This window comes from Cryptotermes secundus, unplaced genomic scaffold (genome assembly GCF_002891405.2).
Source record: "Cryptotermes secundus unplaced genomic scaffold, Csec_1.0 scaffold1863, whole genome shotgun sequence".
Classification (NCBI taxonomy): Eukaryota; Metazoa; Arthropoda; class Insecta; order Blattodea; family Kalotermitidae; genus Cryptotermes; species Cryptotermes secundus.
Window position 1 is genome coordinate 387,137 of NW_019725440.1, and position 26,411 is coordinate 413,547.

A 26,411-nucleotide genomic window follows, 5' to 3' on the forward strand; every position below is an offset into this window, starting at 1 on the left:
TATGCTGTATGTGTATGTCTGTATGAGTATCTGCAAGGGATAGAGGGTATATAATTGAGGTAAATAAATTAAATACATTGAACTTTTAATTTGGAGCTGGGATAGTGCAGTCGGTATAGCAGCTGGCTACAGGCTGGACAAATGAGGGGTTGGAATTTGAGCATCAGTAGGATCAAGAATTTTCTCTTCTCCACAGCATCCAAACTGGCTCTGGAGACCATGCAGCCTCATATTTAATACATACCAGGGGCCCTTTCACCCGGTGGTAAAAGGGCCAGGATGTGAAGCTGACCACTCACCTCCAACTAGTGCCGAGAAAACATGGATCTGTCCATCTACGCCCCCATGCGTCTTCATCCACAGTGCCTAATTATATAAGCACAGGGAAACCTTTAGCTTTTAAACTTTTAATTTAATACCAAAACAATTTTAATATTTTGAGTTTGGATTCAATTAAATGAACACATTAAAAAGACACACAGTGCAGCAGGAAAAACTACCCATCACTGTGGGATACACAAGTGTAAAAATGGGACCACATATCAAATATTGAAACTACAAAACAGAAGCACAGCAATTTTCATCAACAATTTTAAACGACTGATGATGACCAGTGTTAGTTGAAACATGTGGTGTGATGTAGAGAAACTTTCAAATAAGTAATAGAAAGTCGTGTTGCTCATAAGACGGTTGAATCATTGACTTGACAGAATTATAGCATGTACCATTAAATTGATACCACGGATAGTGGTGAAGACTTCCCCTTCCAGCTTCTGTTGTATTCCCCTCCAGCCCCTTCTAGCCTGTATCAGCCAGCCCAGAGCACTTTTTTCTAGCAAGGGTTTGTACTGGCCTCGAATATAGGGAAAGGAAGTATGCTGGAGGGGTGGATGCTTAAGCTTGACAGATATGTGGACGGGATCAGCCCATGGGACTTCTTGGCCACATCCTAGTTTTGAATGTGTTGAAGTATCTGGTTTAATCTTTCACAAGCTTGTGTTTTGTGTGTGAAAATTGCAAATTCTAGTGGCATGAAATAAGCAAGATAGTGTCTTCGTCATCAAGGAAGATGAGATGGGCAGGGCATGTAGCACGAATGGTGGAGAAGAGGATTACTTGTAGGATATTGGTGGGAAAGCCATATGGAAAGAGACCACTGGAAAGACCAAGATGTGGGTGGATGGACAATATTAAAATGGATCTTAGAGAGATACGATGGGATGGTATAGATTGGATTGATCTGGCTCAGGATAGGGACCAGTGGAGAGCTCTTGTGAACACAGTAATGAACCTTTTGGTTCCATAAAATGCTGGGAAGTTCTTGAGTAGCTGCAAAATTGGCGGCTTCTCAAGAAGGGCTCAGCTCCACGAGTGAGTGAGTAAGTTAGTCTTTGTCATATTCTGACCATCTGAAGTCAGAAATAGAACCCAATATTGAAATTTTATGGTTCTTATATAAAGAACTAGAATGATAGATAAGTTCAGATAAACAGATGTAGACATTTTTAAAACCATGTTTATTATTTAATGGTGGCATGTAAAATATATTTTTTGAATCTTTGAAGCCTCTCCATTATCCTAATAATCTGAGGGTTAGTAGTTAATTCCCCCTCTCTCCCCCAAATATAATTTAAAATAGCAAGCATAAGATTAAAAATGTTCTTCCTATAAATAATGTTTTCCATTCTAGGCTAGGGATCCACTGATTCATCAATGGAATTTTAAACATCTTATCACACAGTTTATGGCAGTACTGAACTCTATCCGTTTGTTTGTTTCTGTGTTGTGCAATCAGTATGCACTAGCTGCAGGTAGAAGTTCTGTTTTTGTCATTGATGTAAAATTCAGTTATTATTTTGTGGTGTATATTTATGTCAGCAAATTAATTCACTGATTTGGTTCTTGGTTATCTGGTTAATTGTGAATGGTTAAATGGTTTAAACAATTGATTCATAGGCCTAGTAATAACTTGTTAATAAAGATATGAACATTTGTAACATTCTGCCTGAGTTGCTGGCAGTTTTATAACTGGCATTATTCTTCTAGGATATGGTAAAATTTGTAATGTTGCAGGTTGAAGTTCATGCATTTATTTATGGGTGCACAGGCACTCGTGCATATTTTGATATGATGCCTGAAAGGCAAAATTGTGCAGCCAGAAGAGACATCCATTGCTAGGTTCCACCACAGTAAATACACAACGGTGCTATTGAATGATCATTCGTTACTCATCACACGACCACAGCAACAGAGGAATTGCAGTGTGCAGTGTTTTCTGTGGGGTCTGCCCTGAGGCTATATAACGAGATCTATTTGGAGCTTTCAGGGGGTCAGGATTGTGAGTGGGTCTGGAGGCAGTGGCCAGGGGTTGCGCCTATGAAGAGCCATTGTGTGACAGACACCAGCCAGTGAGGACAGGGGCTGTGGAACATGGCAGCCGGGGTATCTGCTGTGTTGGGAGCGTCACCAGATGAAACTGGTGAAAACAGGAGACTGTGAACACTCAGTGTGTGCTGTAGTGAATTGCAGAGTGCGTGAATTAGTGATAGTGCTATGGTTACCTGTAGCTATTGGGTGTGAGAACCCGGTAAATATGATTACCAATCCAAACCCTGTGTCTAGTCGCTTAACATGTGACATCTCGTGTTAGAAGTGGGATTGGGTTAAGTGAATTAGAGTGAAGACTGCCGTGGATAGGCATGCCACATGCTTCAAAACTGGAAGTAATGCTACAGTGGCTGCTGGCCAGTCAAGAGGAGTTGCTAGCCATGGTGAAAACCTGCCTAGGAGCAACGGAAGACCCGATAAAGGCCAGCCTAGGAAAGGTGGAAGCTGAAAGTAAGACTGGCATAGAAGAAGTGAAGGCTACAGAGTTGGAGACAAATCCAGAAGTTAAAGGTTTACCAAGAAGAGATGGAGGCCTGCCTAGAGGAAAGGGAGCCAACTGAAGAAGATATTGAGGCCATGGAGAAGCATCAGGAAGTTCCTGATGAAGGGGACGTAGTGTATATTATTGGAGCACCAAAGGATTGCTCTGGGGACCAGCAACCAGCCTTAGGATACTGAAACCCACTGAAGAGTCAGATCCAAGATGGTGTTGTATGAGGAGCCACTAAAGGACAGACATTCCAGAAGAGATGACAGACTCACCTGAAATGCATCAGTGGCATAAGGGACAGGCCTAAATGAGCAGTTGCATCTGGGAAGCAAGAGAAGTCAGTGAAGCCCTGAAATGGACCCTATGGCTGGATATTGCAGAGCGAATAGTCAGGTTTTCATCAGACTCTGAAAGGCCTGTGACCAGACGTTGTGGAGGGGCTGGTTCCCTCCCAATTGGAAGAAGAGTCTACAGACAGCTTAAGACCCAGAGTTATAAGAGCACCAGCTACTCTTGCCTCCGCACACCAGAAAAGAAGAGAATGGCAACATGTCTGTAGGCTACTCAGGATGGATAGCCTTAAGAAGGGAGCAATGTGACATGACACCTGAAAGGTGAAACTGTGGGGCCAGAAGAGATATCCATTGCAAGGTAAACAAGTGATAGCACTATTGAGCAAACATTTGTTGCTACCCAGTAGCTAGTAATCGCCACGTTACCATAACAACAGTTACGCATGCAACAGTATAGGAACTGTGGTAGGTGGTGTGTTCTGCTGGGTCCTTTCTGGGGCTATATAACATAATCTAATTCAAGATTGTGAGTGGGTCTGCAGGCAGTCAGTACTGGCCAGTTATGGACAGATGGGACTAGGAGACAGACGGTGGCCAGGGGTTGTGGCCATGAAGAGTCATTGTGGGGTAGACACCCGCCAGCGAGGACGGGAGTTGTGAAACGTGGCAGCTGAGGTATTTTCTGTGTAGGGAGCGTCACCAGGTGACAACCAATGAAGACACAGGAGACTGAGAAGACCCAGTGTGTGCTGTAGTGAATTGCAGAATGCGGAAATTAGCGATAACACTGTAATTACCTGTAGTTACAAGCTCTGAGAGTCCAGTATATCCAGTTTCCAATCCAAACCCCCTGTATAGTCACTAAACAAATGGCAGTATTTTATAATGTTCTCAGATTTTTGTTTTTTGTTTTAGCAGTTCGCTGGAGATCAGTGGAACATTTGTAGTGTTTTTCTGGGCACTGGCAATCTTTTGGTATGGTTTGGTGTGCTGAGATACCTTGGCTTCTTTAAAACATACAATGTAAGTAGCTAATGCTAATATTCTCTGCAACTAAAGTTTATTCATATAAAGATATAGTGATATTACTATGAATTCAGCTAATGTGTAGTCAGTCAGCAGTTATGAACTCATAACCTCAGTATTGCTGACAAAAATGGAGTTCTTAGTTGTCAGTTTTCACTTTGCACTGGACATCAGTAAGCCATTATTCTTTAAATATCTGAGTTATACTCTTACTCGATACTAAAATATTTCTTCCTTTCATATTCAGGTCGTTATTTTGACATTGAAGAAAGCAGCCCCTAAGGTTGCTAGGTTCCTCCTCTGTGCATTATTGATCTACGCAGGGTTTACATTCTGTGGGTGGCTTATTCTTGGACCCTATCATATGAAGGTATGTCCACATATGTTTTAGTACAATTTTTTTAGGTTTGCTTTAATTTTTGCCCTTCAGACACCCTTTTTCATATATGCATAATTTGAATACTGTTTTTAATTTGAGCAGTATACTTGTATAGAAAATTTTATCAGTGTGTGACATGGTTTGTTACCAGAAAATGAGTGAGGTTTTGAAACTCCTTGTACTTTACTATGCAGAAATACTGGGTGTGTGCTTATGTGCATTCCTACCATACTGCTTTATGTAGGTGTGTTTTATATTGACTCTTATGATTTCTCCTGCAGTTCCGGTCACTGGCCAGCACTTCTGAGTGTTTGTTTGCTCTCATCAATGGGGATGATATGTATGCAACGTTCTCCATCATGTCCTTCAAATCACCAATGCTATGGTGGTACAGTCGCATATACCTGTACTGTTTCATCTCACTTTACATCTATGTAGTGATCAGCTTATTCATTTCTGTCATAATGGATGCCTATGACACAATCAAGGTAAAATTATAATCTGGTCTAGAAAGACATTTTTCTTTGGTATGTTTGTTCTTAACAGGTCATTGAAATGAAAAGAATGGGTATCAGTAAGAGGAGACTTGTTTGACTCAATTTATACTGTAAATTTCTTTAATCAGCAATTTTGGAAATTTTTTTATTATCATCATAAATTACAAATATTACATTGTAGTGTCATGTTGTGAGAATATATTCCCTAAATACCATGTGAAAATTCTGTGAGGAAATTTCAATGCCAAAGTAGGTAGGGAAGACATTTTCAAGCCAACAGTTGGGAAGGAGAGTTTGTATGAAATCAGCAATGATAATGGAGTTAGAGAAGTAAACTTTGCCACATCCAAACATCTGACTGTCAAAAGTAAAATGTTCCCACATTGTAACATACATAAATTTACTGGGACATCTCCTGATGGAAAGACTCACAATGAAATTGACCATATATTGATAGACAGGAGATGACATTCAAGTACACTTGATGTCAGATCATTCAGGGCAGCAGATTGTGATACTGACCACTACCTGGTGGTGGCCAAGGTTAGGGAAAGACTGGCAGTGAGCAAACAAACAATTCACAGAGTTCAGAGTTCATATGGAGAAGTTCAGTCTCAAGAAATTAAATGAGGTAGAAGGTAAAGACTAGTATCAGATTGAAATCTCAAATAGGTTCACAGCTTTGGAAAACTTGATACAGAAGTGAATATTGATAGAGCTTGGGAAAATATTAGAATATAAAAATTTCATCCATAGAGAGTCTAGATTATTATGATTGAAGAAGCATAAGCCATGGCTCGACGAAGGATACTCAAAATTATTTGATCAGAGGACTCTAGAAAAACTATAGTGGTTTCAGAATCCAAGTGAAATAAGTAGGGATGATCTGAACAGTATAAGATGTGAAGCCAGCAGACATTTCAAAAACAAAAAGAGGGAATATCTGAAAGAAAATCAATGAACTTGCAACATACAGTAAAGTAAAGCTATCCCTGTAACAGGCCTTGAAGGCCCATAGGGTTGTGAGACATTGAGGGTCCCACATTATCTAGACAATCAGCTCAAATATGGCGGTAAGGTTGTCAGCCTTACACACTGGCTGCGCTTTACTCCCCAGGAAAATTATTTGCAACGAACAATAAGAACAAGAACATTAGAGACCCATATAGAGGAATAAATGACTTTACTCGTAAGATGGATGACAGACCTATAAGTTACCTAGTGAAGAATGAGATTGGTGATCTGCTTGCAGATTCCCACAACGTTTGAATAGGTGGAGGAACTACCTCTCTCAGTTATTGAATGTACGTGAGGTCAGTGATATTGGGAGGATACATATAGACAGACACGCACATGCGCGCACACACTTGAGCATTTAATACATGGTCGTACCTACATCTTTTGAGGCTGAAATTGCTATTGCAAAGGTGATGAACTATAAAGCATCAGGTAGTGATCAAATTTTGGCAGAACTCATTTATGTAGGAGACCTGTTGTGGCCTGTGGTCCATATACTTATTATTTCTATTTGGAATGAGGAAGAATTGGCCAATCAGTAGAAGGAGTCTATTACTGTACCAGTTCACAAGAAGGGTGATAAAACTGACTGCATTAGTTATCGTGGAATATCACTTATCAGTTTCATACAAATTTTTATCCAATATCTTTCTCTCAAAGTTAAGTCTGTATATAGACAAATTTATTGGGGCCCTTGAGTGTAGGTTTTTACAACAGTTTGAATACTGATCACATTTTTTGCATTTGTCAGATACTAGAGAAATAATTGGAGTGTAATGAGACAATACATCAGCTGTTCATAAACTTCAAGAAAGCCTATGTTTTATTTAGGAGTGAAGTATTGTATAATATTCTCATAGAACTTGGGATACGCATGAAACTAGTTAGGCTGATTAAAATGTGGTTATGTGAAACCTATACTAAAGTCCATAATAGACAAACATTTGTCTTGTAAGTAGATTGAAATGAGTTCTGACAATTATATATATCACTCAGAATTACTGGATTTTCGGATTTTGTCCATCGTCCAATATTCTAAAAACAAGAAAACAACATTTTGGAAACTGGATATGTTTCCGTCTTCAGGTGAAGAGGGAGACACTTGTTCTGTTGGTCCCCTCAAAAAGATCTAGCCTCAATTACTGGATCAGTGGATTGGGGTTAGCTCTTACTAAGGGAAACAGTGTAGGTGTCTCCTCCTTCACTGAAGGACAGAAATGGATCCAGTGTATGAAATGTTGTGTTTTCTAGTTTTTAGAATAGCAAATGATGAACAAAGTAAAAAAACCCAGTAATTCTTTGTCTGATAGGTTTCCTGACCAAAATGGTCTAAAATATAGAGATTCATTATCAGCACTGCTTTTTAACTCTGCTTTAGACTGTGCTATTAGGGAGGTCCAGGAAAATCAGATGGAACTGAAATTACATGGGACACATCAGCTGCTTGTGAATCTACAAGGAGGTAACATATACCATGAAGAGAAACACAGGAACTATAATTGCCGCTAGTAGGGAGATTGGTCTAGGAGTAGATTAGAGAATTTCTCCTCACCAGAATGCATGGTAAAATCATGACATAAAGACAGCTAACAGATGCTTTGAAAATGGGACACAGTTCAATTATTTGGGAATGACAGTGGAAAATTGAAGTTTGATTCAGGAGGAAATTAAGAGGAGATTGAATTCGGGTAATGCTTGCTACCGTTCAATCCAGAACCTTTTGTCTTCTCATCTGCTGTCTAAAGACATAAAAATTAGAGTATACAAAACTATAATTTTGCCTGTGGTTCTGTATGCGTGTGAAACTCGGTCTCTGACATTAAGAGAGGAACATAGACTGATGGTGTTTGAGAACAGGGTGTTGAGAATATTTGAACTGAAGAAAGATGAAGTGACAGGAGGTTGGAGAAAACTGCGTAATGACGAGCTTCATAACTTGTACTCTTCTCCAAGTAAAATTAGAATGAAGAAGTCAAGGAGGATGAGGTGGGCAGGGCATGTAACACGAATGGGTGAGAAGAGGAATGCATATAGGATATTGGTGAGAAAGTCAGAAGGAAAGAGACCACTGGGAAGACCAAGGCGTAGGTGGGTGGACAATACTAAAATGGATCTTAGAGTGATAGGATGGGATGGTATGGACTGGATTGATCTGGCTCAGGATAGGGGCCAGTGGAGGGTTCTTGTGGACACTGGAATGAACCTTTGGGTTTCATGAGATGCTGGAAAATTCTTGAGTAGCTGCAGATTTGGCTTCTCCAAAACTAACTAAGTAAGAGAGGAACATGGCTGCGCCATAGCTCAACGGTTAGTCGCTGGCTTCCCACCGTGGCAGCCCAGGTTCGATCCTGGGTCTGGTCAAGTGGGATTTGTGGTGGACAAAGTGTCACTGGGGCAGGTTTTCTCTGAGTACTTCAGTTTCCCCGGCCAATCTTCATTCCGCCAGTTGCTCCACAATCACCCTCACATATCATCTGGGGCTGGTACAATAGGCCAGAAGTGGCTGCAGTACAAGGGACTTAGTCCCACCCCACTAGCAGTAAAAAAAAAATAGGAAGATTACAATTGGTTGCCACATTTAATGTTGCTGCTTTCAAGGTTTTCTTTGCAATGCTCGAATTCATTTCCCCTCAGAAAATTAATGGTTATTTTGCTGCTTTATACGAGTATGTTAAGATCTGTACCTTATGTTCTTGCTTGCTTTGACAGGCAATACCAAGTTTTTTGTGATAAGTGTATTTCATTTTTAAGTCCAGAATAGCATCAAATTAAGCCAGAATTTAATAAAACCTACATAAATTTTTGTATTTGAGTATGTTGTTAAGTGCTTGTGAAATCAATGGAGACATATTCCTCAGTCTGTATGAACATAATTACAAATGATTGCTGTCATAGCAGAATCACGTACATTTGGCTTGAAGATGAATAGAGCATGTAGCATGTAGGCAGGATGTGTTGTTGAGGAAACGTAGAAGAGATCACATAGATGACAGTAATATTAATATGGAATAGAAATTGTTGTGGTGACTAGATACCTTGAATTTGAACAACTAGATACATTAGATCCCTCCTCCAACATAGTTCGTTGTGTTCATGACAAAGTATCACATCACAAAGTTCTTAAGTTGTTTCAGAAGCATTTGGTGAAAATTTTGGATACCAGATTGATCTGTTTATTTTAATGCAAATCCAATTTAAACTGTGATTTAGTTATCTTCACTAGTTTAATGTAACGTGTCTGTATTGTTTGAACAGCTGTACTATAAATGTGGTTTTCCCAAGAGTGATCTTCAAGCATTTGTGGCAGCCTGCACAGATGAAGCTTCAAGTGGCATATATAGAAATGAATCATCCAGTTCTCTTGGAGATATGGTGGATAAGCTCTGCTGCTGCAAAAAGTGAGTGGATTTTCCCTTTATACCTCATTGAATTTCGGGAACTGAGCCTTTTGATTAAAGCTTAGAATTCTGATGAATAAATTAGGTGGTGACTGCAATATTAGTAGACACTTGAACATTTCTAATTACATTTTTAAGAACATAGAAATAATGCGTCCAAACATAAACTACTGATGGTGCAGTTTTGAAGCTGTCACACAAATTTCCAGCTCTTGTTCCTTCACCTGAATGTGAACTTGCATAAATATGCTTGAAACTTAGCTGTAGGACAATTGAAAATGTAGGAAGCTTCAAATAAATGAACAGTAACTTAACTATGATATTATGTTAAATATAAAGACAGTAAGTAAATAGAAAGTGCTTATAAAACATTGTATGCATGCTCTGTGTTTATATGTAGTGTTTTGCCATATTTTTGGTGTTGTGAGTTTATAATTTTGTATGTTTTGCTGACCTCCTTACTGTGTCAGTTGTCACAGCAAAGGGCCATTGACTGACTTCATAAATTGTTTAATTTTTACTTCTTCAGCTGGTATAAATTGAATATGAGGAATCTTCAGCTTTAGAAGATTAAATTATTCAGATTGTTCATAAATTATATTCCTAGATATGAAAATAATAATAGATTAGCCCCTTAATTTAAAATGTTACTCTTTGCAACATGAAACACTGGGGGCAGTGCGATGGCTCTGAAGTCAGTCACAAACCAAAATGAGTACTGCATATTAAAAGGCTCAGTTACCTGGACATCTTGAATTGTTTGTGGAATCAAAACAGGAAATACTTGAAGTCTCAGTAAACGATACACCTCTGCATTGCAGTGCACTGCATAGCACAGAGATTCCTTGGCAAAACTTTTTCAGGATGTTTGACTTGGAAATGACAGACTGAGTCCCTGACACTGAGAATTTCAGATGTTACAAGGTGTGACAGTTTAATTCTTGGAATGGCCATGTGAAAGCAAAATTTGCTTATGTGTGCACTAGGGGCTGCTGTCGCCTTCCAAATGCACTTCTTGAGATGATGGCGTAACTGCCAGAAACAGTCTTGAAAACCGTTTTCTGGAATACCTCACAGTAACATCACATTGCATTGGATGTCAGGAATGTCAGAAAATTTTTGTCCCTTCAGGAAATTTTTTTTAATTTTGGAAAGCCAAAAATCACAAGGGGCTAACTCAGGTGAATAAGGTGGATGGTCCAGTTTTGTTATGGATTTCTTAGCCAGAAACTTGCAAACTCTTAACACATCATGTGCAGGGGCATTGTCATGGTGGAAAATCCACTTGTTAGGCCAGAGTTCAGGTCTTTTCTTCCAAACAGATCCCCATAACCTTGTCACCACTTCCAAATAACACTGCTGATTCACCGTTTGTCCTTGTGCAGTGAAATTATAGGTGAACTATCACCTTGTGATCGAAGAAACACTTCGTGGGTCACCTTGAACACCATCTCACCCTTCCTTCAACTGCCTGTGCCATTCAGAAACGCTTGATTTCTTCATAGCATATTCACCATAAGTTACTGTTAACAGGGCTAAAGTTTCACAAGCACTTTCACCAATCTTCACACAAAATTTGATGTTTATCCGCTGCTCCAGATTCTTTTCACTCATTTTTCTGCCAACAGTAACCCTTGGATATGCACTGCTACTTCTGTTGCTTGGGAACAAATGACTCAGTTGGTCTGTGGCTCATGTAAACGCAAGTTGGAACATGTCCAAATGTGCTTGCGTACATGAGGTTGCCTGACTCAACACCCCAGCAACACGCCGTGGCCATTTCAGGAATTAAATTGTTGGACCTTGTATACTGTTGTACTTCTTCCTTTGGGATTGTAGCAGGCACCTGTACTGCATGTTGCTATCTTGCATACTTGAATGATGCAAACCATCAAAGCTACGACCACAGATATGTATGAAATGTACGCTGCTCCAAATCTAATATTGCCCTAGTATGATCTGTCATACCGGAGGGGTTCATACAGAGCACATAAATAACATGATTCTGCATAAAGGAGCATGTGCACAAAAATCCTTTATTTTATCAAGAGGAATTCATCTCATATCCCATTTTCAAATTGGAAAGATAATTTCAACAGACTATATTTTCTAGCAGTGTGTTCCTCCTAGTTTTGTATAGATATTTGAATTACTTCTTATGGCCTCATAATGCTTATTCCTGTCTCAGGACAGAATACTGTACTTAGAAAGTATAAATGTTTGTTGTGTTGGTCATAACACATATATGTTTCATGAATGCAGTGAAGTGCCATTATAAAATGCTAGAAAAGGTCGATTTTTATGTCTTGTAATGAAAATGTGTAACTTAGCTGAAGAACATGATACCATCTTCAGTGCAAATATATATTATAGGTCTTTCGTTTTGCTCTCCTTTACAAACTACATGTTTCAGCCACAAACGACCATCATCAGGTGTATTACTCATGTATCTGTCACACTGCACTTATTTTAACATTTAAAATTTAAAAACACAGGTCTTCCTGATTGTTCCTTTTGTCGTTATTACCAAAATCTACCTCGTTGATATCTTTGTTATTTACACACGTCAATTTTGATTTCTCTGAATTATCACTTATAAAATCTTCAGTTCTAATTTTAAAATCTTTTAAATTTTCTTCTAAATTTTAAATTTAAAATTGTCAGGGTTACTCGCCCTATGTCTATAGCGCTGCAGCGGCTACTTCTTGTTTCTAGTACTGTACTGCTGTTATTCTGTGTAGTCTCTCTGCGTGCGTGCCGCTGCTTGTCTTTACTACATGTCTTTACATGTAGTAAAGACAAGATATGATGTGACTGAGAAATTCATCGCCACCTTTGTGGTATTGCTCTAAAATTGTCAAAGCCGAAGGAAGCCATTCTCTGCGTTTTGTGTGCCCCCATTTGCGTTTCATGCAAACTTGTGATAGTCTAGCCTAACTGCATTAATCTCATAGAGGACAGTGCATAAAATTTATGGGAACTTGCACAAAACTTCTGAAATTGTGAAGTGCTGTCTTTCACAGATTTTTTGGTCAGCACTTTGAACATGATCATCACCCACAACAGATGACCAGCCGACCACTTCACTCTTTATCATGCACATTTGTTCGCCCATCTTTGAACATTCTACACCAGGCATGTCCATCGTGTCGATTGCGATCAACCGGTCGATTGTGGGACGATTTTTGGTCGATCTCATAGACCTATAAGGAAATTATACTTGGAAAGCATGTAGATTCACTTGTAATATAATATGATTATATTCAGATTTTGAAGGGAAAATACGTGTTAAAGTAGTCTGTACTTTCAATGTATGTTGCTTTTACAACACACATCATGTGTCATATTATTTTTACCAATATTTTTGCTTAAAGCAAGGTACAACGATAGGAGGGGATGGTAGATCACTGGCAGTTTTGACACTAAAAAGTCGCTCAAAACCTGTTTGAAGTTGGACATGCCTGTTCTACACCATTGTCTTACAATCCCTTCACTCATTACAATTTTGGCTGTAAACCGCCGTGCATAATTCATGATGGATTTTTGCAACACTTATCTTTTTAATATGAAGAAAGCGATTAATATTGTGAATTCTGCAGCTGCAGGATTACCAATTGCAAGACACGTCATGACTCACTGTTTAAAGACAAAAACAAACACTACATGACCAGTTATGTGATGATTACAAGGCAGTGAGTCATGTGACTACCTCGCATGTGTGAGCTCGTCTCCACGCCTACATTAGTTGCCTAAAATAAACAGAGGTTACTTTCCGAATAGCCCTCATATTCAGATGTTCTCTGGCTCCATTTTTTCAGTTGCTACAATAAATGTAACATTTGAACGTGTTCTGCATGTGTTTTTATAGAAAATATTTGCATGTATGCATATTGTGTGACTTTTGAAAATTTCCTTTAGTAACTGTCTCCTATGCTATTATTCAGAAAAAGAAGGTGGAATCTTACATATTCTCTTGTAGAATAACTTTACTTACATTCAACCGAGTTGGTTAACAGTTCACAATGGCGCCAGAAGGTAAGAATGAGACATACATTACTGAAACTGATCAAAATTTTGTACTGTCATAAAGAAATTAAGCAATTGTTATTGAGGTGCCTGCGTAAGAAGACTTGACTTGTATGATGTTATCAGTTTGAGATGCGTATTTCACTTTTGATAAGTAGAAGTGCTTCCAGTGTTACTGACCTCTGAAGTGGTACTGCACAGTATCCTTTTCTTTTTCCTCCAGATATGTAATCCACAAATCTTCAGAATATGGCCTACTACAGCGTAGAATTTTGTATGATGTTAATCCCTTGTGCATCCTAAAATAATGCATAGTATTGATGGTTTTGAAGCCTTCATCATGTGGTCACACCTGCATGGTCTTGCATGATTTCACCCTTGTGGAATATATTATAGCAGGACTAGATTGCAAATTACATGTTGAAATGACTGACTGGTGTTTTGTTTCTGGATTATGATGCCATTAGACTGGGTGGTTACCGGAATTTCAGAGGAATCTGCTGCCTTTATTGTCAGATGGAAGCGCAGGTTTCCTCCAGTGTGTAGGTGATCACCTGCCAAGGCATATGATTATCGCAACTCAGAAGACTGCCATCTTAACGTTCACTGCCTTGAAAACCTTGACATTTCCCACATTTTATGGATACCAGCGTTTATTACCATATTCACAAGAGCCCACTGCTGGTCTCTATCCAGGGCCAGATGAATCCAGCCCACATCCTCATATTCTGTTTAATATCCAATTTAATATTATCTTCCCTTCTACACCTGAGTCTTTCAAGTGCTCTCTTTTAGGTTTCCCACGAAAACTTTATATGCATTTATTATCTTTTGCATGCATGCTACATGTCCCACCATTTAATCCCCTTGATTTGATCGTCCTAGTACTATCTTGCATAGAGTACAAAATTATGCAGCGTCTTATTCAGTTCTCTTCAGATCCTTGTCACTTCCTTGCTCTGAATTTCTTAATGTCAGTCTCAAATATTTGAACATCTTCACATTTTCAAAGGATATGTTAGCTCTTCTTTATGTTACACTCTTGTCCTGCATTAGTGTGATGTCAACATATACATTGTTTTCTCTGTATTTTCATATAGTTCAACCTCCTTACTAGCATTTGATAGAGCCTTTGTTTTTCTTCGTGATATTTTTGGTTTCCCCCTGTAAATTATCATTATAGACCACAATGTGATGTGTCCCATTTAATTTCACTCCCTGTTGTTTTTCTTAGGACCTTCCTAATGGCATATTCTAGAACAGAGTTGAAAAAGTAATGATGATAAAACATCTTGTTTCAGACAGTGTTAAGTAGGAAATGTATTAGACACATGGACTTTACTTTCATTCAGTCACTTTTAAGTAGCCTAACTTTTTTCACGCATATACCAAACCCAGTGATAATACTGTACAATACTTCCCTCCTAACTGAATCATAAGCATTCTTCAAGTCTATGAATAGCTGATGTGCTGTTCTATTTATTCTCAGATTTATATCTGATCTGTTGAATTAGGATCAATGCTTTCAGTCTGCAGCAATTTCATCTATACATGAAGTTAACCTTGAAAGAAGAATATTGGATAAAATGCTGCATGAAGTTGGCAGCAGTGATATGGCTCCATAATTGAGGTTGAATATTAGTTTCCTCCCACTGCTGATGCATTAAACTGTAATAACCTGTAGAAGAATTTCAGAATTTCACTAAGTGAATGTGAGTTCACCTCCACCATCTTAAATTTTTGTGCTTCTTACTAATCTGCAGCTTTCATACTTCTATCACAGGGAAGAAAGTACACCAGATTTTAATATGTAGTTATTGATAAGTATGTGATTTAATTGCAATAGTCAGGTAATCCGCCTTATGCTTGTAATATTTTCTGTGTATATCTGTATGAGTGAAATATTAATAACAAAAGCAAGAAGGTAAAATTGTTCCTTCTTGAACATCATGCCATGAAGCCATGAAGATGTGTAGATTCATGGGGAATGAAGCTGCAACTCTGTGTTCTTGACTTTCACAGTAGATGGCAGTATGTGGTCAGTTTTATGCTCTGGTCACTTGGTTCTAGAAAAGAGTTCCCTTGGTATCCATGTTCAAGAGGCGGCAGTGCATATATTTTGGCAGAGAGGAAATGTAAACAGAAAGAGTATTAATAATGTATAGCACTGTTTTCAAGTTTCTACCTGTTGACACATCACTAATGCTTACAACTGTCCCCATATTTATGCAGGAGAGAGGACTTCAGACACCAGAAACAAACAATGTTTATCTAACATTCATTATTAATTCACATGTCATTTAACGGTTATTTGCAAAAGTTAATGTGGCTATTCTGGGTCTCGGTTCCATGAGTACAAACTGCTTGCACATTATGCTTTCAGGAATAGGAAATTGTGTTTTGTTGTTTGCTATGTGGTCATTTGCCTGTGCATGGGGAAAATAGGTATCATTCATCTCTCATTTTAAAATTCCCGTTTTCAGCCCTGTTACAGTTGTGACAAGAAGTCGCTTCCACTAGCCACAGAAACTCTGGACCAGAATCAGGTATTTTAATAGGCTGGAGTTAAAAATTTTTCATGCTAGATTTAATTAAGCTTTGTGTTTTTCATAAAGCACTGTGAAATTGGCAGCAAGTGGATGAAATAAGCAAGAGAGCTATTTTCCAGTTTCTGTACGATCACACCATTAATAATAATAATAATACTAATAATAATAATTCCTGGTGGACAGTAAGGATATGATGTGAAATGTAAGTCAGAATTAGCCTTTTTAGGAATGTTATCAAGTAAGATGAACTTGCTCTTGTGTAAAATTTTATTCAGTGCTATTCAAACTGAATAACATATTTCTGACAGGGTTTCAGACTCAGTTATCTTGTAATTGTTCTGTATGAAAATCCTAACTGTGGGTTTCCTAGTTTTTCTTTATGCTTCTAAAATATTAGTTTCTTTGTGGGCTATTTTTACACAGCTGTATAGTGTTGAATGGTAGGATGCAAGATGAATTGGAAAGGATTTGGCAGGAAGTGGTCATGGCCTAACTGAAGTACTAATGTGGCATTTGCCAGGAGGAACTGCAGAAAACCATGATAAAGCTCAGAATAACAAGCATCCTGGTCAAGATTTGAACTGAGCACCTCCCACATACGAGGCTAGAATGTTACCACTATGCTAGCCTGTTTTGTTAAAATGTCAGTGTTGAGGTGAATTTTTGCATGGTAACTGGTAACAGCCAGTTGGTTGCATGTAACTAGCCTTGGGCTGTTGAAATAGTGGTAAGCAGTGACTTCAGTATACTGTTGTGATTTCAGATAGGGAAAACATCACTTTAGTGGCTTGAAGCACAAATTATCAAATCTGATGGAATATACAAGATTAGGATATTTGGATTGGGATTGAATAGGTGACAGAAGAGCTTTTGGTGCATTATATATGAAAATTATTAAAGAACTTGGAAGGTGTGTACAACTCATTTGTCCATCAGTGGATTAACCCTTTGAAGCCCAGTGTTTCTGTATGTACCATCTGCCTTAAAATACACAATCTCTGCGTTCTGGTCATACAGTGTATTTCTGTGCTTCATATGATTCTCAAAATAGATTGCGCTTGTTTCCCTAACCAGCATTAAGTGGCCAGTCTTTGTAGTGGAGATGTAATGTGTTTCCCTTGAGATACAAACTAAAGTTTTTTTGTATAGTGCCCTATTTATCTTGATCATTTGAAATAACCCTTCTATTCAGCACTGAATAAAATTTTTGGGGGGGATAAAAGTTGTTTGGTTTCAAAGGAGACACACTATAGCTTATACAGTTTGCTTATATAATTTTTTGTTAATAAGATATCAGGGTCACTAGAACTTTTTCAGATAACACTGTTATTTTTTACTTGACAAATTCATTAATTACAGATTACCATTTTGATTCAGAGAGCTTAACAATAGGCAGCAAGAATCAGATATTTGGAAAGTTGCAAGGTGGTATGAAGTACAGTTCTCAGTGAGAACTTGTCATGTTTCACTGTGTCATTCACATTGCTAGAACATAGTAAGACGCAGCACATCTCATGCTTAATAGTCATGGTCATTTATATTTTGAAAACAAAAATTTCATCAGTGTCAGTGACATAAGCAGGCAGTACTGCTGTGAATATTAAAGCTTCAAATCATGGTGTACAGTAATGAAGATAAATTTTAAATGCTTCTAATCTATGGGGAATGGGATATCCTGAAAAGAGTCAACCATCTTGATATCGTGGCATATTTGCTCAGGATAACAACTGTGAAGCCAGCACAGAGAGCTCTTGCTAGGCAACAGATTTGTAACATGTAACAATGAAGTAACTGAGAAGTGGTGTTCTCTACATGGTCCATGCAATAACTATGATGCAACAATAGAAGAACTGTTGGGAGAGGTGTTTTATGTGAGGTCCATGCGAAGGTGTTGTAAGCAGGACAAGTCCAGAGTTTAGTTGGTTGTGAGGCAGTCTCTGGCCAGTAAGGAAGTGAACATGGAAGCTGAGGAAGCTGTGGCATTGGAAGCCATTACCAGGCAACAACCAGTGAAGATACAGTGAACTGAGAAGATTTCATATGTGCTGTAGTGAACTGCAGTGTATGTGAATTAACATTAGCGCTGTAGTCATTTGAAGTTATGTTCTTTAGGAGTTCATTAACTCCAGTTACCAATCCAAACCCAGTATATAATCTCTCAATCACTTGAAAGTATATTTTGCCTTATTATAAGAACTTGTGTGAAACATGAAGTACTAATCCTTAGAAACAAAATCAGTGTAAGGCTCATGTGGATAGAGCTGTTGAAGTTACTGTTTTAGGAGCAGTCTGAAACTCAACAGATTGAAAGTTCTTCTGGAATTTCTAAAACAAATGTACACCACATTGTCAAATATGTTTCACACCTACCATGTATCCGTGCACCAGGAACTGCATGGGAATTATTTTCAACATTGTGTACAATTTTGTCATTGGGCACAGCAACAATTGCAGACTGATCAGGCCTTTTTTTAAAAGTTCTTTTAACTGATAAATCTATATTAACAAATCATGACAAATGAAAATCAGAAATGTGTGCTACTGGGCTGCAGATGACCATGATGGCTTCAACAAGTTGGGCATCAGTAGCAGTGGAGCATACCGAGTTCATCATTCAGGTTGATATTTCAGATATTTGACTATTGTTGCATATTTTTACAGTCTGTTTAATCAGAATGGTGCTTTATGACACTTCTGAATTTGGCAAATACAAAGTATAGGTGCCATTTAAAGAAGTCCGTGAAAACTTATAAAACAAATTTCATATGGTATGATGTGTCATCCTCAAAACCAAACAATCTTCATTTGATGCAGCCTGTCTCCATCAAGTGCTGTGGTCAAGAATGGTGAAGCTACATTTTAACTTCCCCATGCTTCATGACACAGTGTTTGATTAAGTGTAGGGATAACTTTACATATATAACTGATTTATAGAGTTATTTTAAGTGAACAAGATAAATGGGACAGCTGTATACTAGCTGTACATGGAATAACATATGCCATTCTAGCAGGCCTTAGAGGTCTCTAATTAAATATCACCGTATCTTATTTATTTATTCATATATCTCATTTAATTTGATGCATTCATTTATATGACTCACCAGATGGGTTAGTTTGTCACAGCATCTTGTCTGATCATTGCATTATTTTGGTCATACACCTTTGGTTTGATAGGTTTTAAAGCTGTTTTGTTGTTGCTTCAGCAGACTTGCCCATATAAAGTTGTTCCCATCCTGCCTTATTTGCCTCATTTGGGTACAGCAGTGAGACCAAGTAGTAAATCTGGAAACAGTATGGACCATTTCCAGGTGGTGATTAATCTCTGCTCCCACTGATGCAAATGCAATTGCTGAGTTTTACTGACTTATGTCTTCCTTTTAATTATTTGCTTCACATATATCCTGTGTAGGCAGCTCTCATAATAGAGCTGTCAAGTGGCACCTTCATCAGTGTTACCATTAACTTATTCCAGCTGGCAAGGAGTGGAAAATGTATGTAACTGTATATAGATTATGTGGAAGAAATGGAGATTCTGAAGGGTTAATGGATCTTTCTTACTTATCTTCAACATAAAATCTGAATGTCCAAAACACATAAGCAACAATACTTTCTAGATCTAAAATGTGATATTTGACTGAGAGACTGTTCCTGCCCATAATTTCTTATTCACAACAGTGAGTTAATAGAGCATTTTGAGTAAAGAAAACAGGATGCAAACCTTAGTCTGGTAAATACCATGAATACAGACTGGACTGCAGTTGAATTGCTTGTTTTAGTGGGAAGAGCTTGGTAATTGGTAACAACTACAGCTGACAGGAATGTATGTAGTATGAAATTCCAAAATAGCAAATTGAGTCAAAACAGTTAAGTACAGAGAGAATATGGCTTCTCATTCCCATATTGACAATACTGTTAATAGTAAGTGGGTGATACTGATGCAGTATTCCGGGCTGAGTTAAGGATATTGTACCCATAACAGGGTACAAAATCATAGGGTACAGGTAGTTTTGAGGGAGTCTGTTTTCAGCTTCATAATCCATATGCTCTACAAAGGTTGATGCAAATTCTGTAAGAATATACAGGATATTTATAGATTACTATACTACTGCACTATTATTATTGTGTTACCATGTAGCTATATTCAAGTTGCAAATTTATGATGTACAAAAAGTAATGTTCTGAGATAAATTTAATTATCCTTTAGAAATAATTTAACAGCTAATGAGATATATGGAAACATTTATGTGGTTAACTGTTTTCCTTCTTTCTTTCAGGACACCATATACTCTATTCTCTGGCAGATCTTCAAATTTTGTTGGTGCTATTTGTGTATAATGACATGTATTAAAATTGATCAATGTCATTCCGTAAACATAAACTGTATTTTATGAAATGCTATTGCAGTAGTTTTCTGGTAGTCCCAGGTATTTGTGCCAAAGAAGAGGAAGATCTTTGTATGCTCAACTTGTGTGTATGTGTATATGTGTAATTTTATAGAGGAGCCAAGAGGTCTTCAGAAAAAGGAACTGGATGAATTCAAATTTGCAGTTGTAACATTGATGTGACTGCAAATCCTGCATTTTCAGAAAGCTAAGAAAAAAAAGCCATTGTTGTTGAATTTGTGATAAATAATGGAAGAGTATCTGGAAAAATCTGGCAAGTTGTGCACAGTGTAAACATAATTAATTTTGTGGCTGTATATTTTATATTATTTTTGTGAGTGCTGTGTTAATACCTCTGAATAATGAAGTACTATGTGATTACTACAATACTATCTGCAGACATGTATCAGGTACCTGATATTTGAAGATTCCCTTTAAGGTTTGGCCACCGAGCGCTACGCTATGTTTGCTATGTACACTGTGTACACTCTGCGACACAGCTAACATAGGGAACATAGCGTATGTAGCATACGGAAATCTGTGTCGCCAGTCACATTGGCAATAAAGGGAGAAATTTTTCTGTTCGTATAGCGAACATAGCATACGTAGCGCTTGTGTGGCCGAACCTTTATAGAGCTCTGCTGATTCAGTAGCATCAGCCATAACTCAGGATTATTATGCATGCCTGTAACTTCTTGTTTTATGTACTCATATGTTGGCCTTTATTTGTTTTGGCTCTTTCATATGTTCAAGGACAGTATTTACATATAATTTACTGCATACTGGGAAAGGAGAAGTATGAATAAATGTTCCAATAACATGTTCTGCTACTGAAATATGTGATATGTATGTGCTTATGTACCAGATCATCTATATACAGTAACATTAATTGTGATTTAAAGGAAATGAAGCAATTAAACTTACTTAAAGCACTGAAATTACTGTTGCAAAAATCCTTTATTGAATATTATGTATAAAATCTCATCTTGTAGTGACATTCACTTTTCTCCCATAATTCCCCACCAAGCTATATGTGGAGTTGTGATATTTGTTTGAATAATTTCTCTACTACTTATCTGCCTTTTGCTATATTCTCCATTGTTTGTTCATTAACAACACAACTGATGTTGGTTGGTGATGAAGTATTTAAATAGAAATGTGTCAGACATCATTTACAAGCTGCAACAGCAAATATTTGCATTTCTATGCATTATGCAGTTACCCCAGTGTTTATCCATCATGTAACTATGCCAGCACATGGCACTGGTTCATCATGTCCCGGCAGGTCTAGTGTAGCCATCTTTACAATGTAAATACCATTACTGCTAAGTTTAAATTCATAGGAGTGGATTTAAATCCAGACAGTAAAGGTTAAGTGTTCTGAAGGATTCTGTAAATCTGCTTTGATACACTTGTTGCTAAATTCCCAGTGTTCTTTTCATATCTGGTCTTAAGCTTTATAAGTGGAAGTGATGCAGATAGTCTAGATGGATATGTGGTGTTGGAACACTTGGTACTTCAGAACACTGGAAGTGACCAGGCAATAGCTGCATGCTTGTTATATATCACAGAAGCCACTCACTGCACATGTAAACAGCTGATGCTCTGCATGCTCACATAAAATTATTAGTACAGTGCTTACAAATTTGTGACCTACAGGTGTGACTACTATGAAGGTGAAAGTCAGTGATTTTTGCTTCTGGTAAGGAGATACCTGCACAGGCTCAATTTGAAATAACTTGGGTTGTTGCAGAGGTTTCTTCCGTCAGTCTGCTGTACCCTATATTCCGACTTTTATCCATTAGGCTCATTTCTTCCCTGAAGATGGATGTGACAGATTCCTCCAAGATATTGGTACCATCTACCAGTCTACATACCACCATATCCCTGATCATAATCTTAATATTCACTGTTGTTAGAATCTCGACTCTCATGCAAAGTAACAATAACAACTTTGAACTGGACTGACCTCTGATTCCTGTTGACATGAAATGGTATATGCAAGACTTTGATTTGTGTGATTTGGGAAATGATATGCTAAGAGACATCATGGGGATTAATAAAAAATTTTATGAGTTTCATCAGGTCGACTTCTTGCTACAATACGAGTATGAAGGTATGTACACATTCTCTTCTGTGTAGTTATTGTTCAGGTTTTTGGTTAGCTGGCTGCCACTCATCCTCATATCTTTTAAGGTCCAGAACAAGCCGGTCTGTTAATGTATCTCTTTGGATTTCTCTTCTTGGATCAATTCTGAACCCAACTATTCAGTCTTCAAGATTGCAGTACTTCCTTATTATGTGCAGTGTTTCTAGTACAGCTATTTTTTTTTTTTGTAATGAATGTACTGAATACCTTCCTGGTATTGCTTTCAGACAGTTATTCAAATCTTTTGTTACAATTACTGTGACTCTGACTACTGGTATGACAAAGCACTTTAAATTTAATTTTTTTCTTTTAAATCTCTTAGTGGGGAGTGGGGTCCAACTGGGTCCGCTCGGCACGGCAGCCACTGATTGGCCTATTTGTACCCTGCCCCAGGTGATTATGATGATGGAGAATTTGGTGGAATGAATATTGACAGGGGAACCTGAAGTACTCAGAGAAAACCTGTCCCAGTGCCACTTTGTCCACCACAAATCCCACTTGACCAGACCTGGGATTAAACCCAGGCTGCTGCAGTGGGAAGCCAGTGACTAACCACTTGAGCTATGGCTCGGCATATGAAAAAGCACTTACTACTACTACAATCTTACATATATTGATCTCCATTCTGTTATCACCTTAAATTCTTCAGTTAGATTTGGAAACTATAGTACCACAAATGGTGAACTATAAACTGGTCACTTAGCTTCTCATTTCCTGGGGCTTTTAAAATTTTCCTGAATATTAATAGAAGGTTGCATTACAGAATAAATTTAATATCTGTAACTGCAAGAAAATCAACTTCATACTAAATTTTATCCAGTATTCTTCTGTCAAGGTTAAGTCCATACATAGATGAAATTATTGGGATCATCAGTGTGGGTTTCGATGTAACAGATCAGATCTTTGCATTCGTCGATATTGGAGAAAAATAGGAGTACAACAGCTATTTGTAGACTTCAAAAAAGCCTATGATTCAGTTAGGCTGATTAAAATGTGTTTAAACAAAATGTATAGTAAAGTCCATATAGGTAAAGAGTTGTTTGATAAATCTCCTATCCAGAATGGTCTAAAACAGGGAGATGCTTTATCGCCACTCCTTTTCAACTTTGCTTTAGAATTAGAATGTCCAGGAAAACCAGGTGGGACTGAAATGAAATGGGACACATCAGCTGTTGGCCTCTGCTGATGATGTGAATCTACTGGGTGATAATATAGATACCATAAAGAAAAACACACAGACTTTGACACAAGTAAGGAGGTCAGTCTAGAAGTAAACACAGAGAAAACTAAGTATGTGTTGCTGTTTTNGAGTTGTTTGATAAATCTCCTATCCAGAATGGTCTAAAACAGGGAGATGCTTTATCGCCACTCCTTTTCAACTTTGCTTTAGAATTAGAATGTCCAGGAAAACCAGGTGGGACTGAAATGAAATGGGACACATCAGCTGTTGGCCTCTGCTGATGATGTGAATCTACTGGGTGATAATATAGATACCATAAAGAAAAACACACAGACTTTGACACAAGTAAGGAGGTCAGTCTAGAAGTAAACACAGAGAAAACTAAGTATGTGTTGCTGTTTTGTCACCAAAATGCAGGGCGAAATCATGACATAAAGATAGAAAATAGATGTTTTGAAAATATGGCGCTGTTTAGATATTTGGGAACGATGATAACAAATCAAATCCTGATTGAGGAGGAAATTAAGAGATTGAACTCAGTCCAGAACCTTTTGTCTTCTCATCTGCTGTCCAAAAAACATAAAAATTAGAACTTACAAAACTATAATTTTGCTTGTGGTTCTGTATGGGTGTGAAACTTGGTCTCTGACATTAAGGGAGGAACATAGACTGAGGGTGTTTGAGAACAGGGTGTTGAGGAGAATATTTGGACCAAAGAGAGACGAAGTGACAAGAGGTTGGAGAAAACTGCACATTGAGGAGCTTCATAATTTGTACTCTTCTCCAAGTATAATTAGACTGATCAAGTCAAGCAGGATTGGGTGGGCAGGGCATGTAGCATGCATGGGGGAGAAGAGGAATGCATATAGGTATTGGTGGGAAAGCCAGAAGGAAAGAGATCACTGGGAAGACCAAGTTGTAATTGGGTGGACAATATTATAATGGATGTTAGAGAGGATGGTATGGATTGGATTGATCTGGCTCAGGACAGGGACCAGTGGAGGGCTCTTGTGAACACTGTAATGAACCTTCATGTTCCATAAAATGCTGGGAAATTCTTGAGTAGCTGCAGAATTGGCAGCTCCTCAAAGGACTCAGCTTCATGAGTAAGTAAGTAACTATGAAAATCATAAGACATGCAGTATGCTGGTGGTTGTGGATTCTTAGGATGTCATTTAAGCCAAAGATAGGGAATTTATATGCTGCAAATGAGGAAAACCATACAACCTTCAGTAAAGACAGTGAGTCTTTAGAGGGAACTTTGATCCTGGGACTTGCTGACTATGAGCCAGGAATGCTGTCCACATCTTTTTATAGGACAAAACCAGGTACACGTATGAGTATGTTACAGAAAATGTGTTTCTTAATTACAGCTTTTCTTTTCTTTCCAGGGAACAAATTCCAGAAAGAGAACCACTGATTGGTTGTAATGCCAGTAATAGCTGGTAATATACAAGATTAAATACAGAAGATAAAATTAACTCTGAAATCCATATTGGAGAGAATAAATTATACTACTGAATTAATGGGACAATACCATAGGAAGAAGTAAATTAAACTGANCCTGAGAGGTTACCCACATATTTTACTACTGAAATCTTATCCATGGTATAAGAACCGACTTCTTAAGCTCTTGGAAGAATACAGCTACAGTGTGACAAACATGCATGTTTGTTCATGTGTATTTAAATGACTGCTTTATGACTGATTAATGTTGACATTACCTGAGCATGTTGGACTTGTGTTCTAATGATGCTTCTAAATGTGGACATCTTTTAGGCCACACAGTATCTCCAAACTGTTATAAACATTACTGCTTGCATAATTATTATGGGGTTATTCAAATCTAAGTTTGCAGAGCAAGTTTTACCCTGGAGATAGAAAGTAACCCTTAGGAAGTGTGTGAAAATGAACAAACTTGTAATTTGTGTTCTAGCTATATAACATAATAGTTGTAAGAAAGCTGTCTCTATCCTTAATTTAAGCACCATGCCATGATATATGTGGAAGTGGAGGTAGAGCTGCACACAGCGTTAATCTCTACATTAGATGGATGTGAGTGGTAACCTTCATAAAAAAGTAAAGCTATCCCTGTAACAGGCTGTGAGACATTGAGGCTCCCACATTTTCCAGTCAGCTCAGAAATGGTGGTGAGGTTGTCACCCTTGCCAGCCGCTCTTTAGCCCCCAGGAAGATTCCTGGTACTCATTTCTGTTAAGAAGCTAAGTTGACCCCAGGGCCATAGTGCAGCTGGAAGAGTTAGGTCAACTGAAAAATCCAGTTACCTCTTCAGGACTTGAATCCATGATCTTGTGACTTATAGCATAGTGCCTCAACCAACTGCGCTACCGCATGCCCCGGTAACCTTCATGCCCTGGCCATTTTACTACCATGGAAAGGGCCCCTGGTATCCATTGGATAGGAAGCTGGTCTGGACATATCTCCCCATCAGGAATTGATCCTTGGTCATCCAGTCTTTTAGTCACTATACTAACTCAGCTAACCTGGCTGCAACTATAATATGTATTAAAGGTAGAATCCACAACCATCTTTTTGGCGGCATGTGTAGCCTTGGCTGCCTGTCACAGCTGTTTCTTAAATATTATTAGACAAGTCAGGTGAAGGGGATCAGTCCAA

At 38.1% G+C, this 26,411-nt stretch overlaps 1 protein-coding gene across 2 annotated transcripts in view; it reads left to right on the forward strand.

Annotated features, from left to right (window-relative positions):
• Nucleotides 1-21,383, forward strand: part of LOC111863441 (mucolipin-3) — a gene marked incomplete at its 5' end in the record, with an annotated part of 38,196 nt that extends 16,813 nt beyond the window's left edge. For both annotated transcript variants that reach the window (XM_023849769.2, XM_023849774.2), the window contains 5 exon segments: nt 4,087-4,194; nt 4,445-4,567; nt 4,858-5,064; nt 9,346-9,488; nt 20,338-21,383. In XM_023849769.2, coding sequence (XP_023705537.2) covers nt 4,087-4,194; nt 4,445-4,567; nt 4,858-5,064; nt 9,346-9,488; nt 20,338-20,398 — 642 coding nt within the window. In that variant the 3' untranslated portion in view covers nt 20,399-21,383.
• Between the last annotated feature and the right edge of the window lie 5,028 nt (nt 21,384-26,411).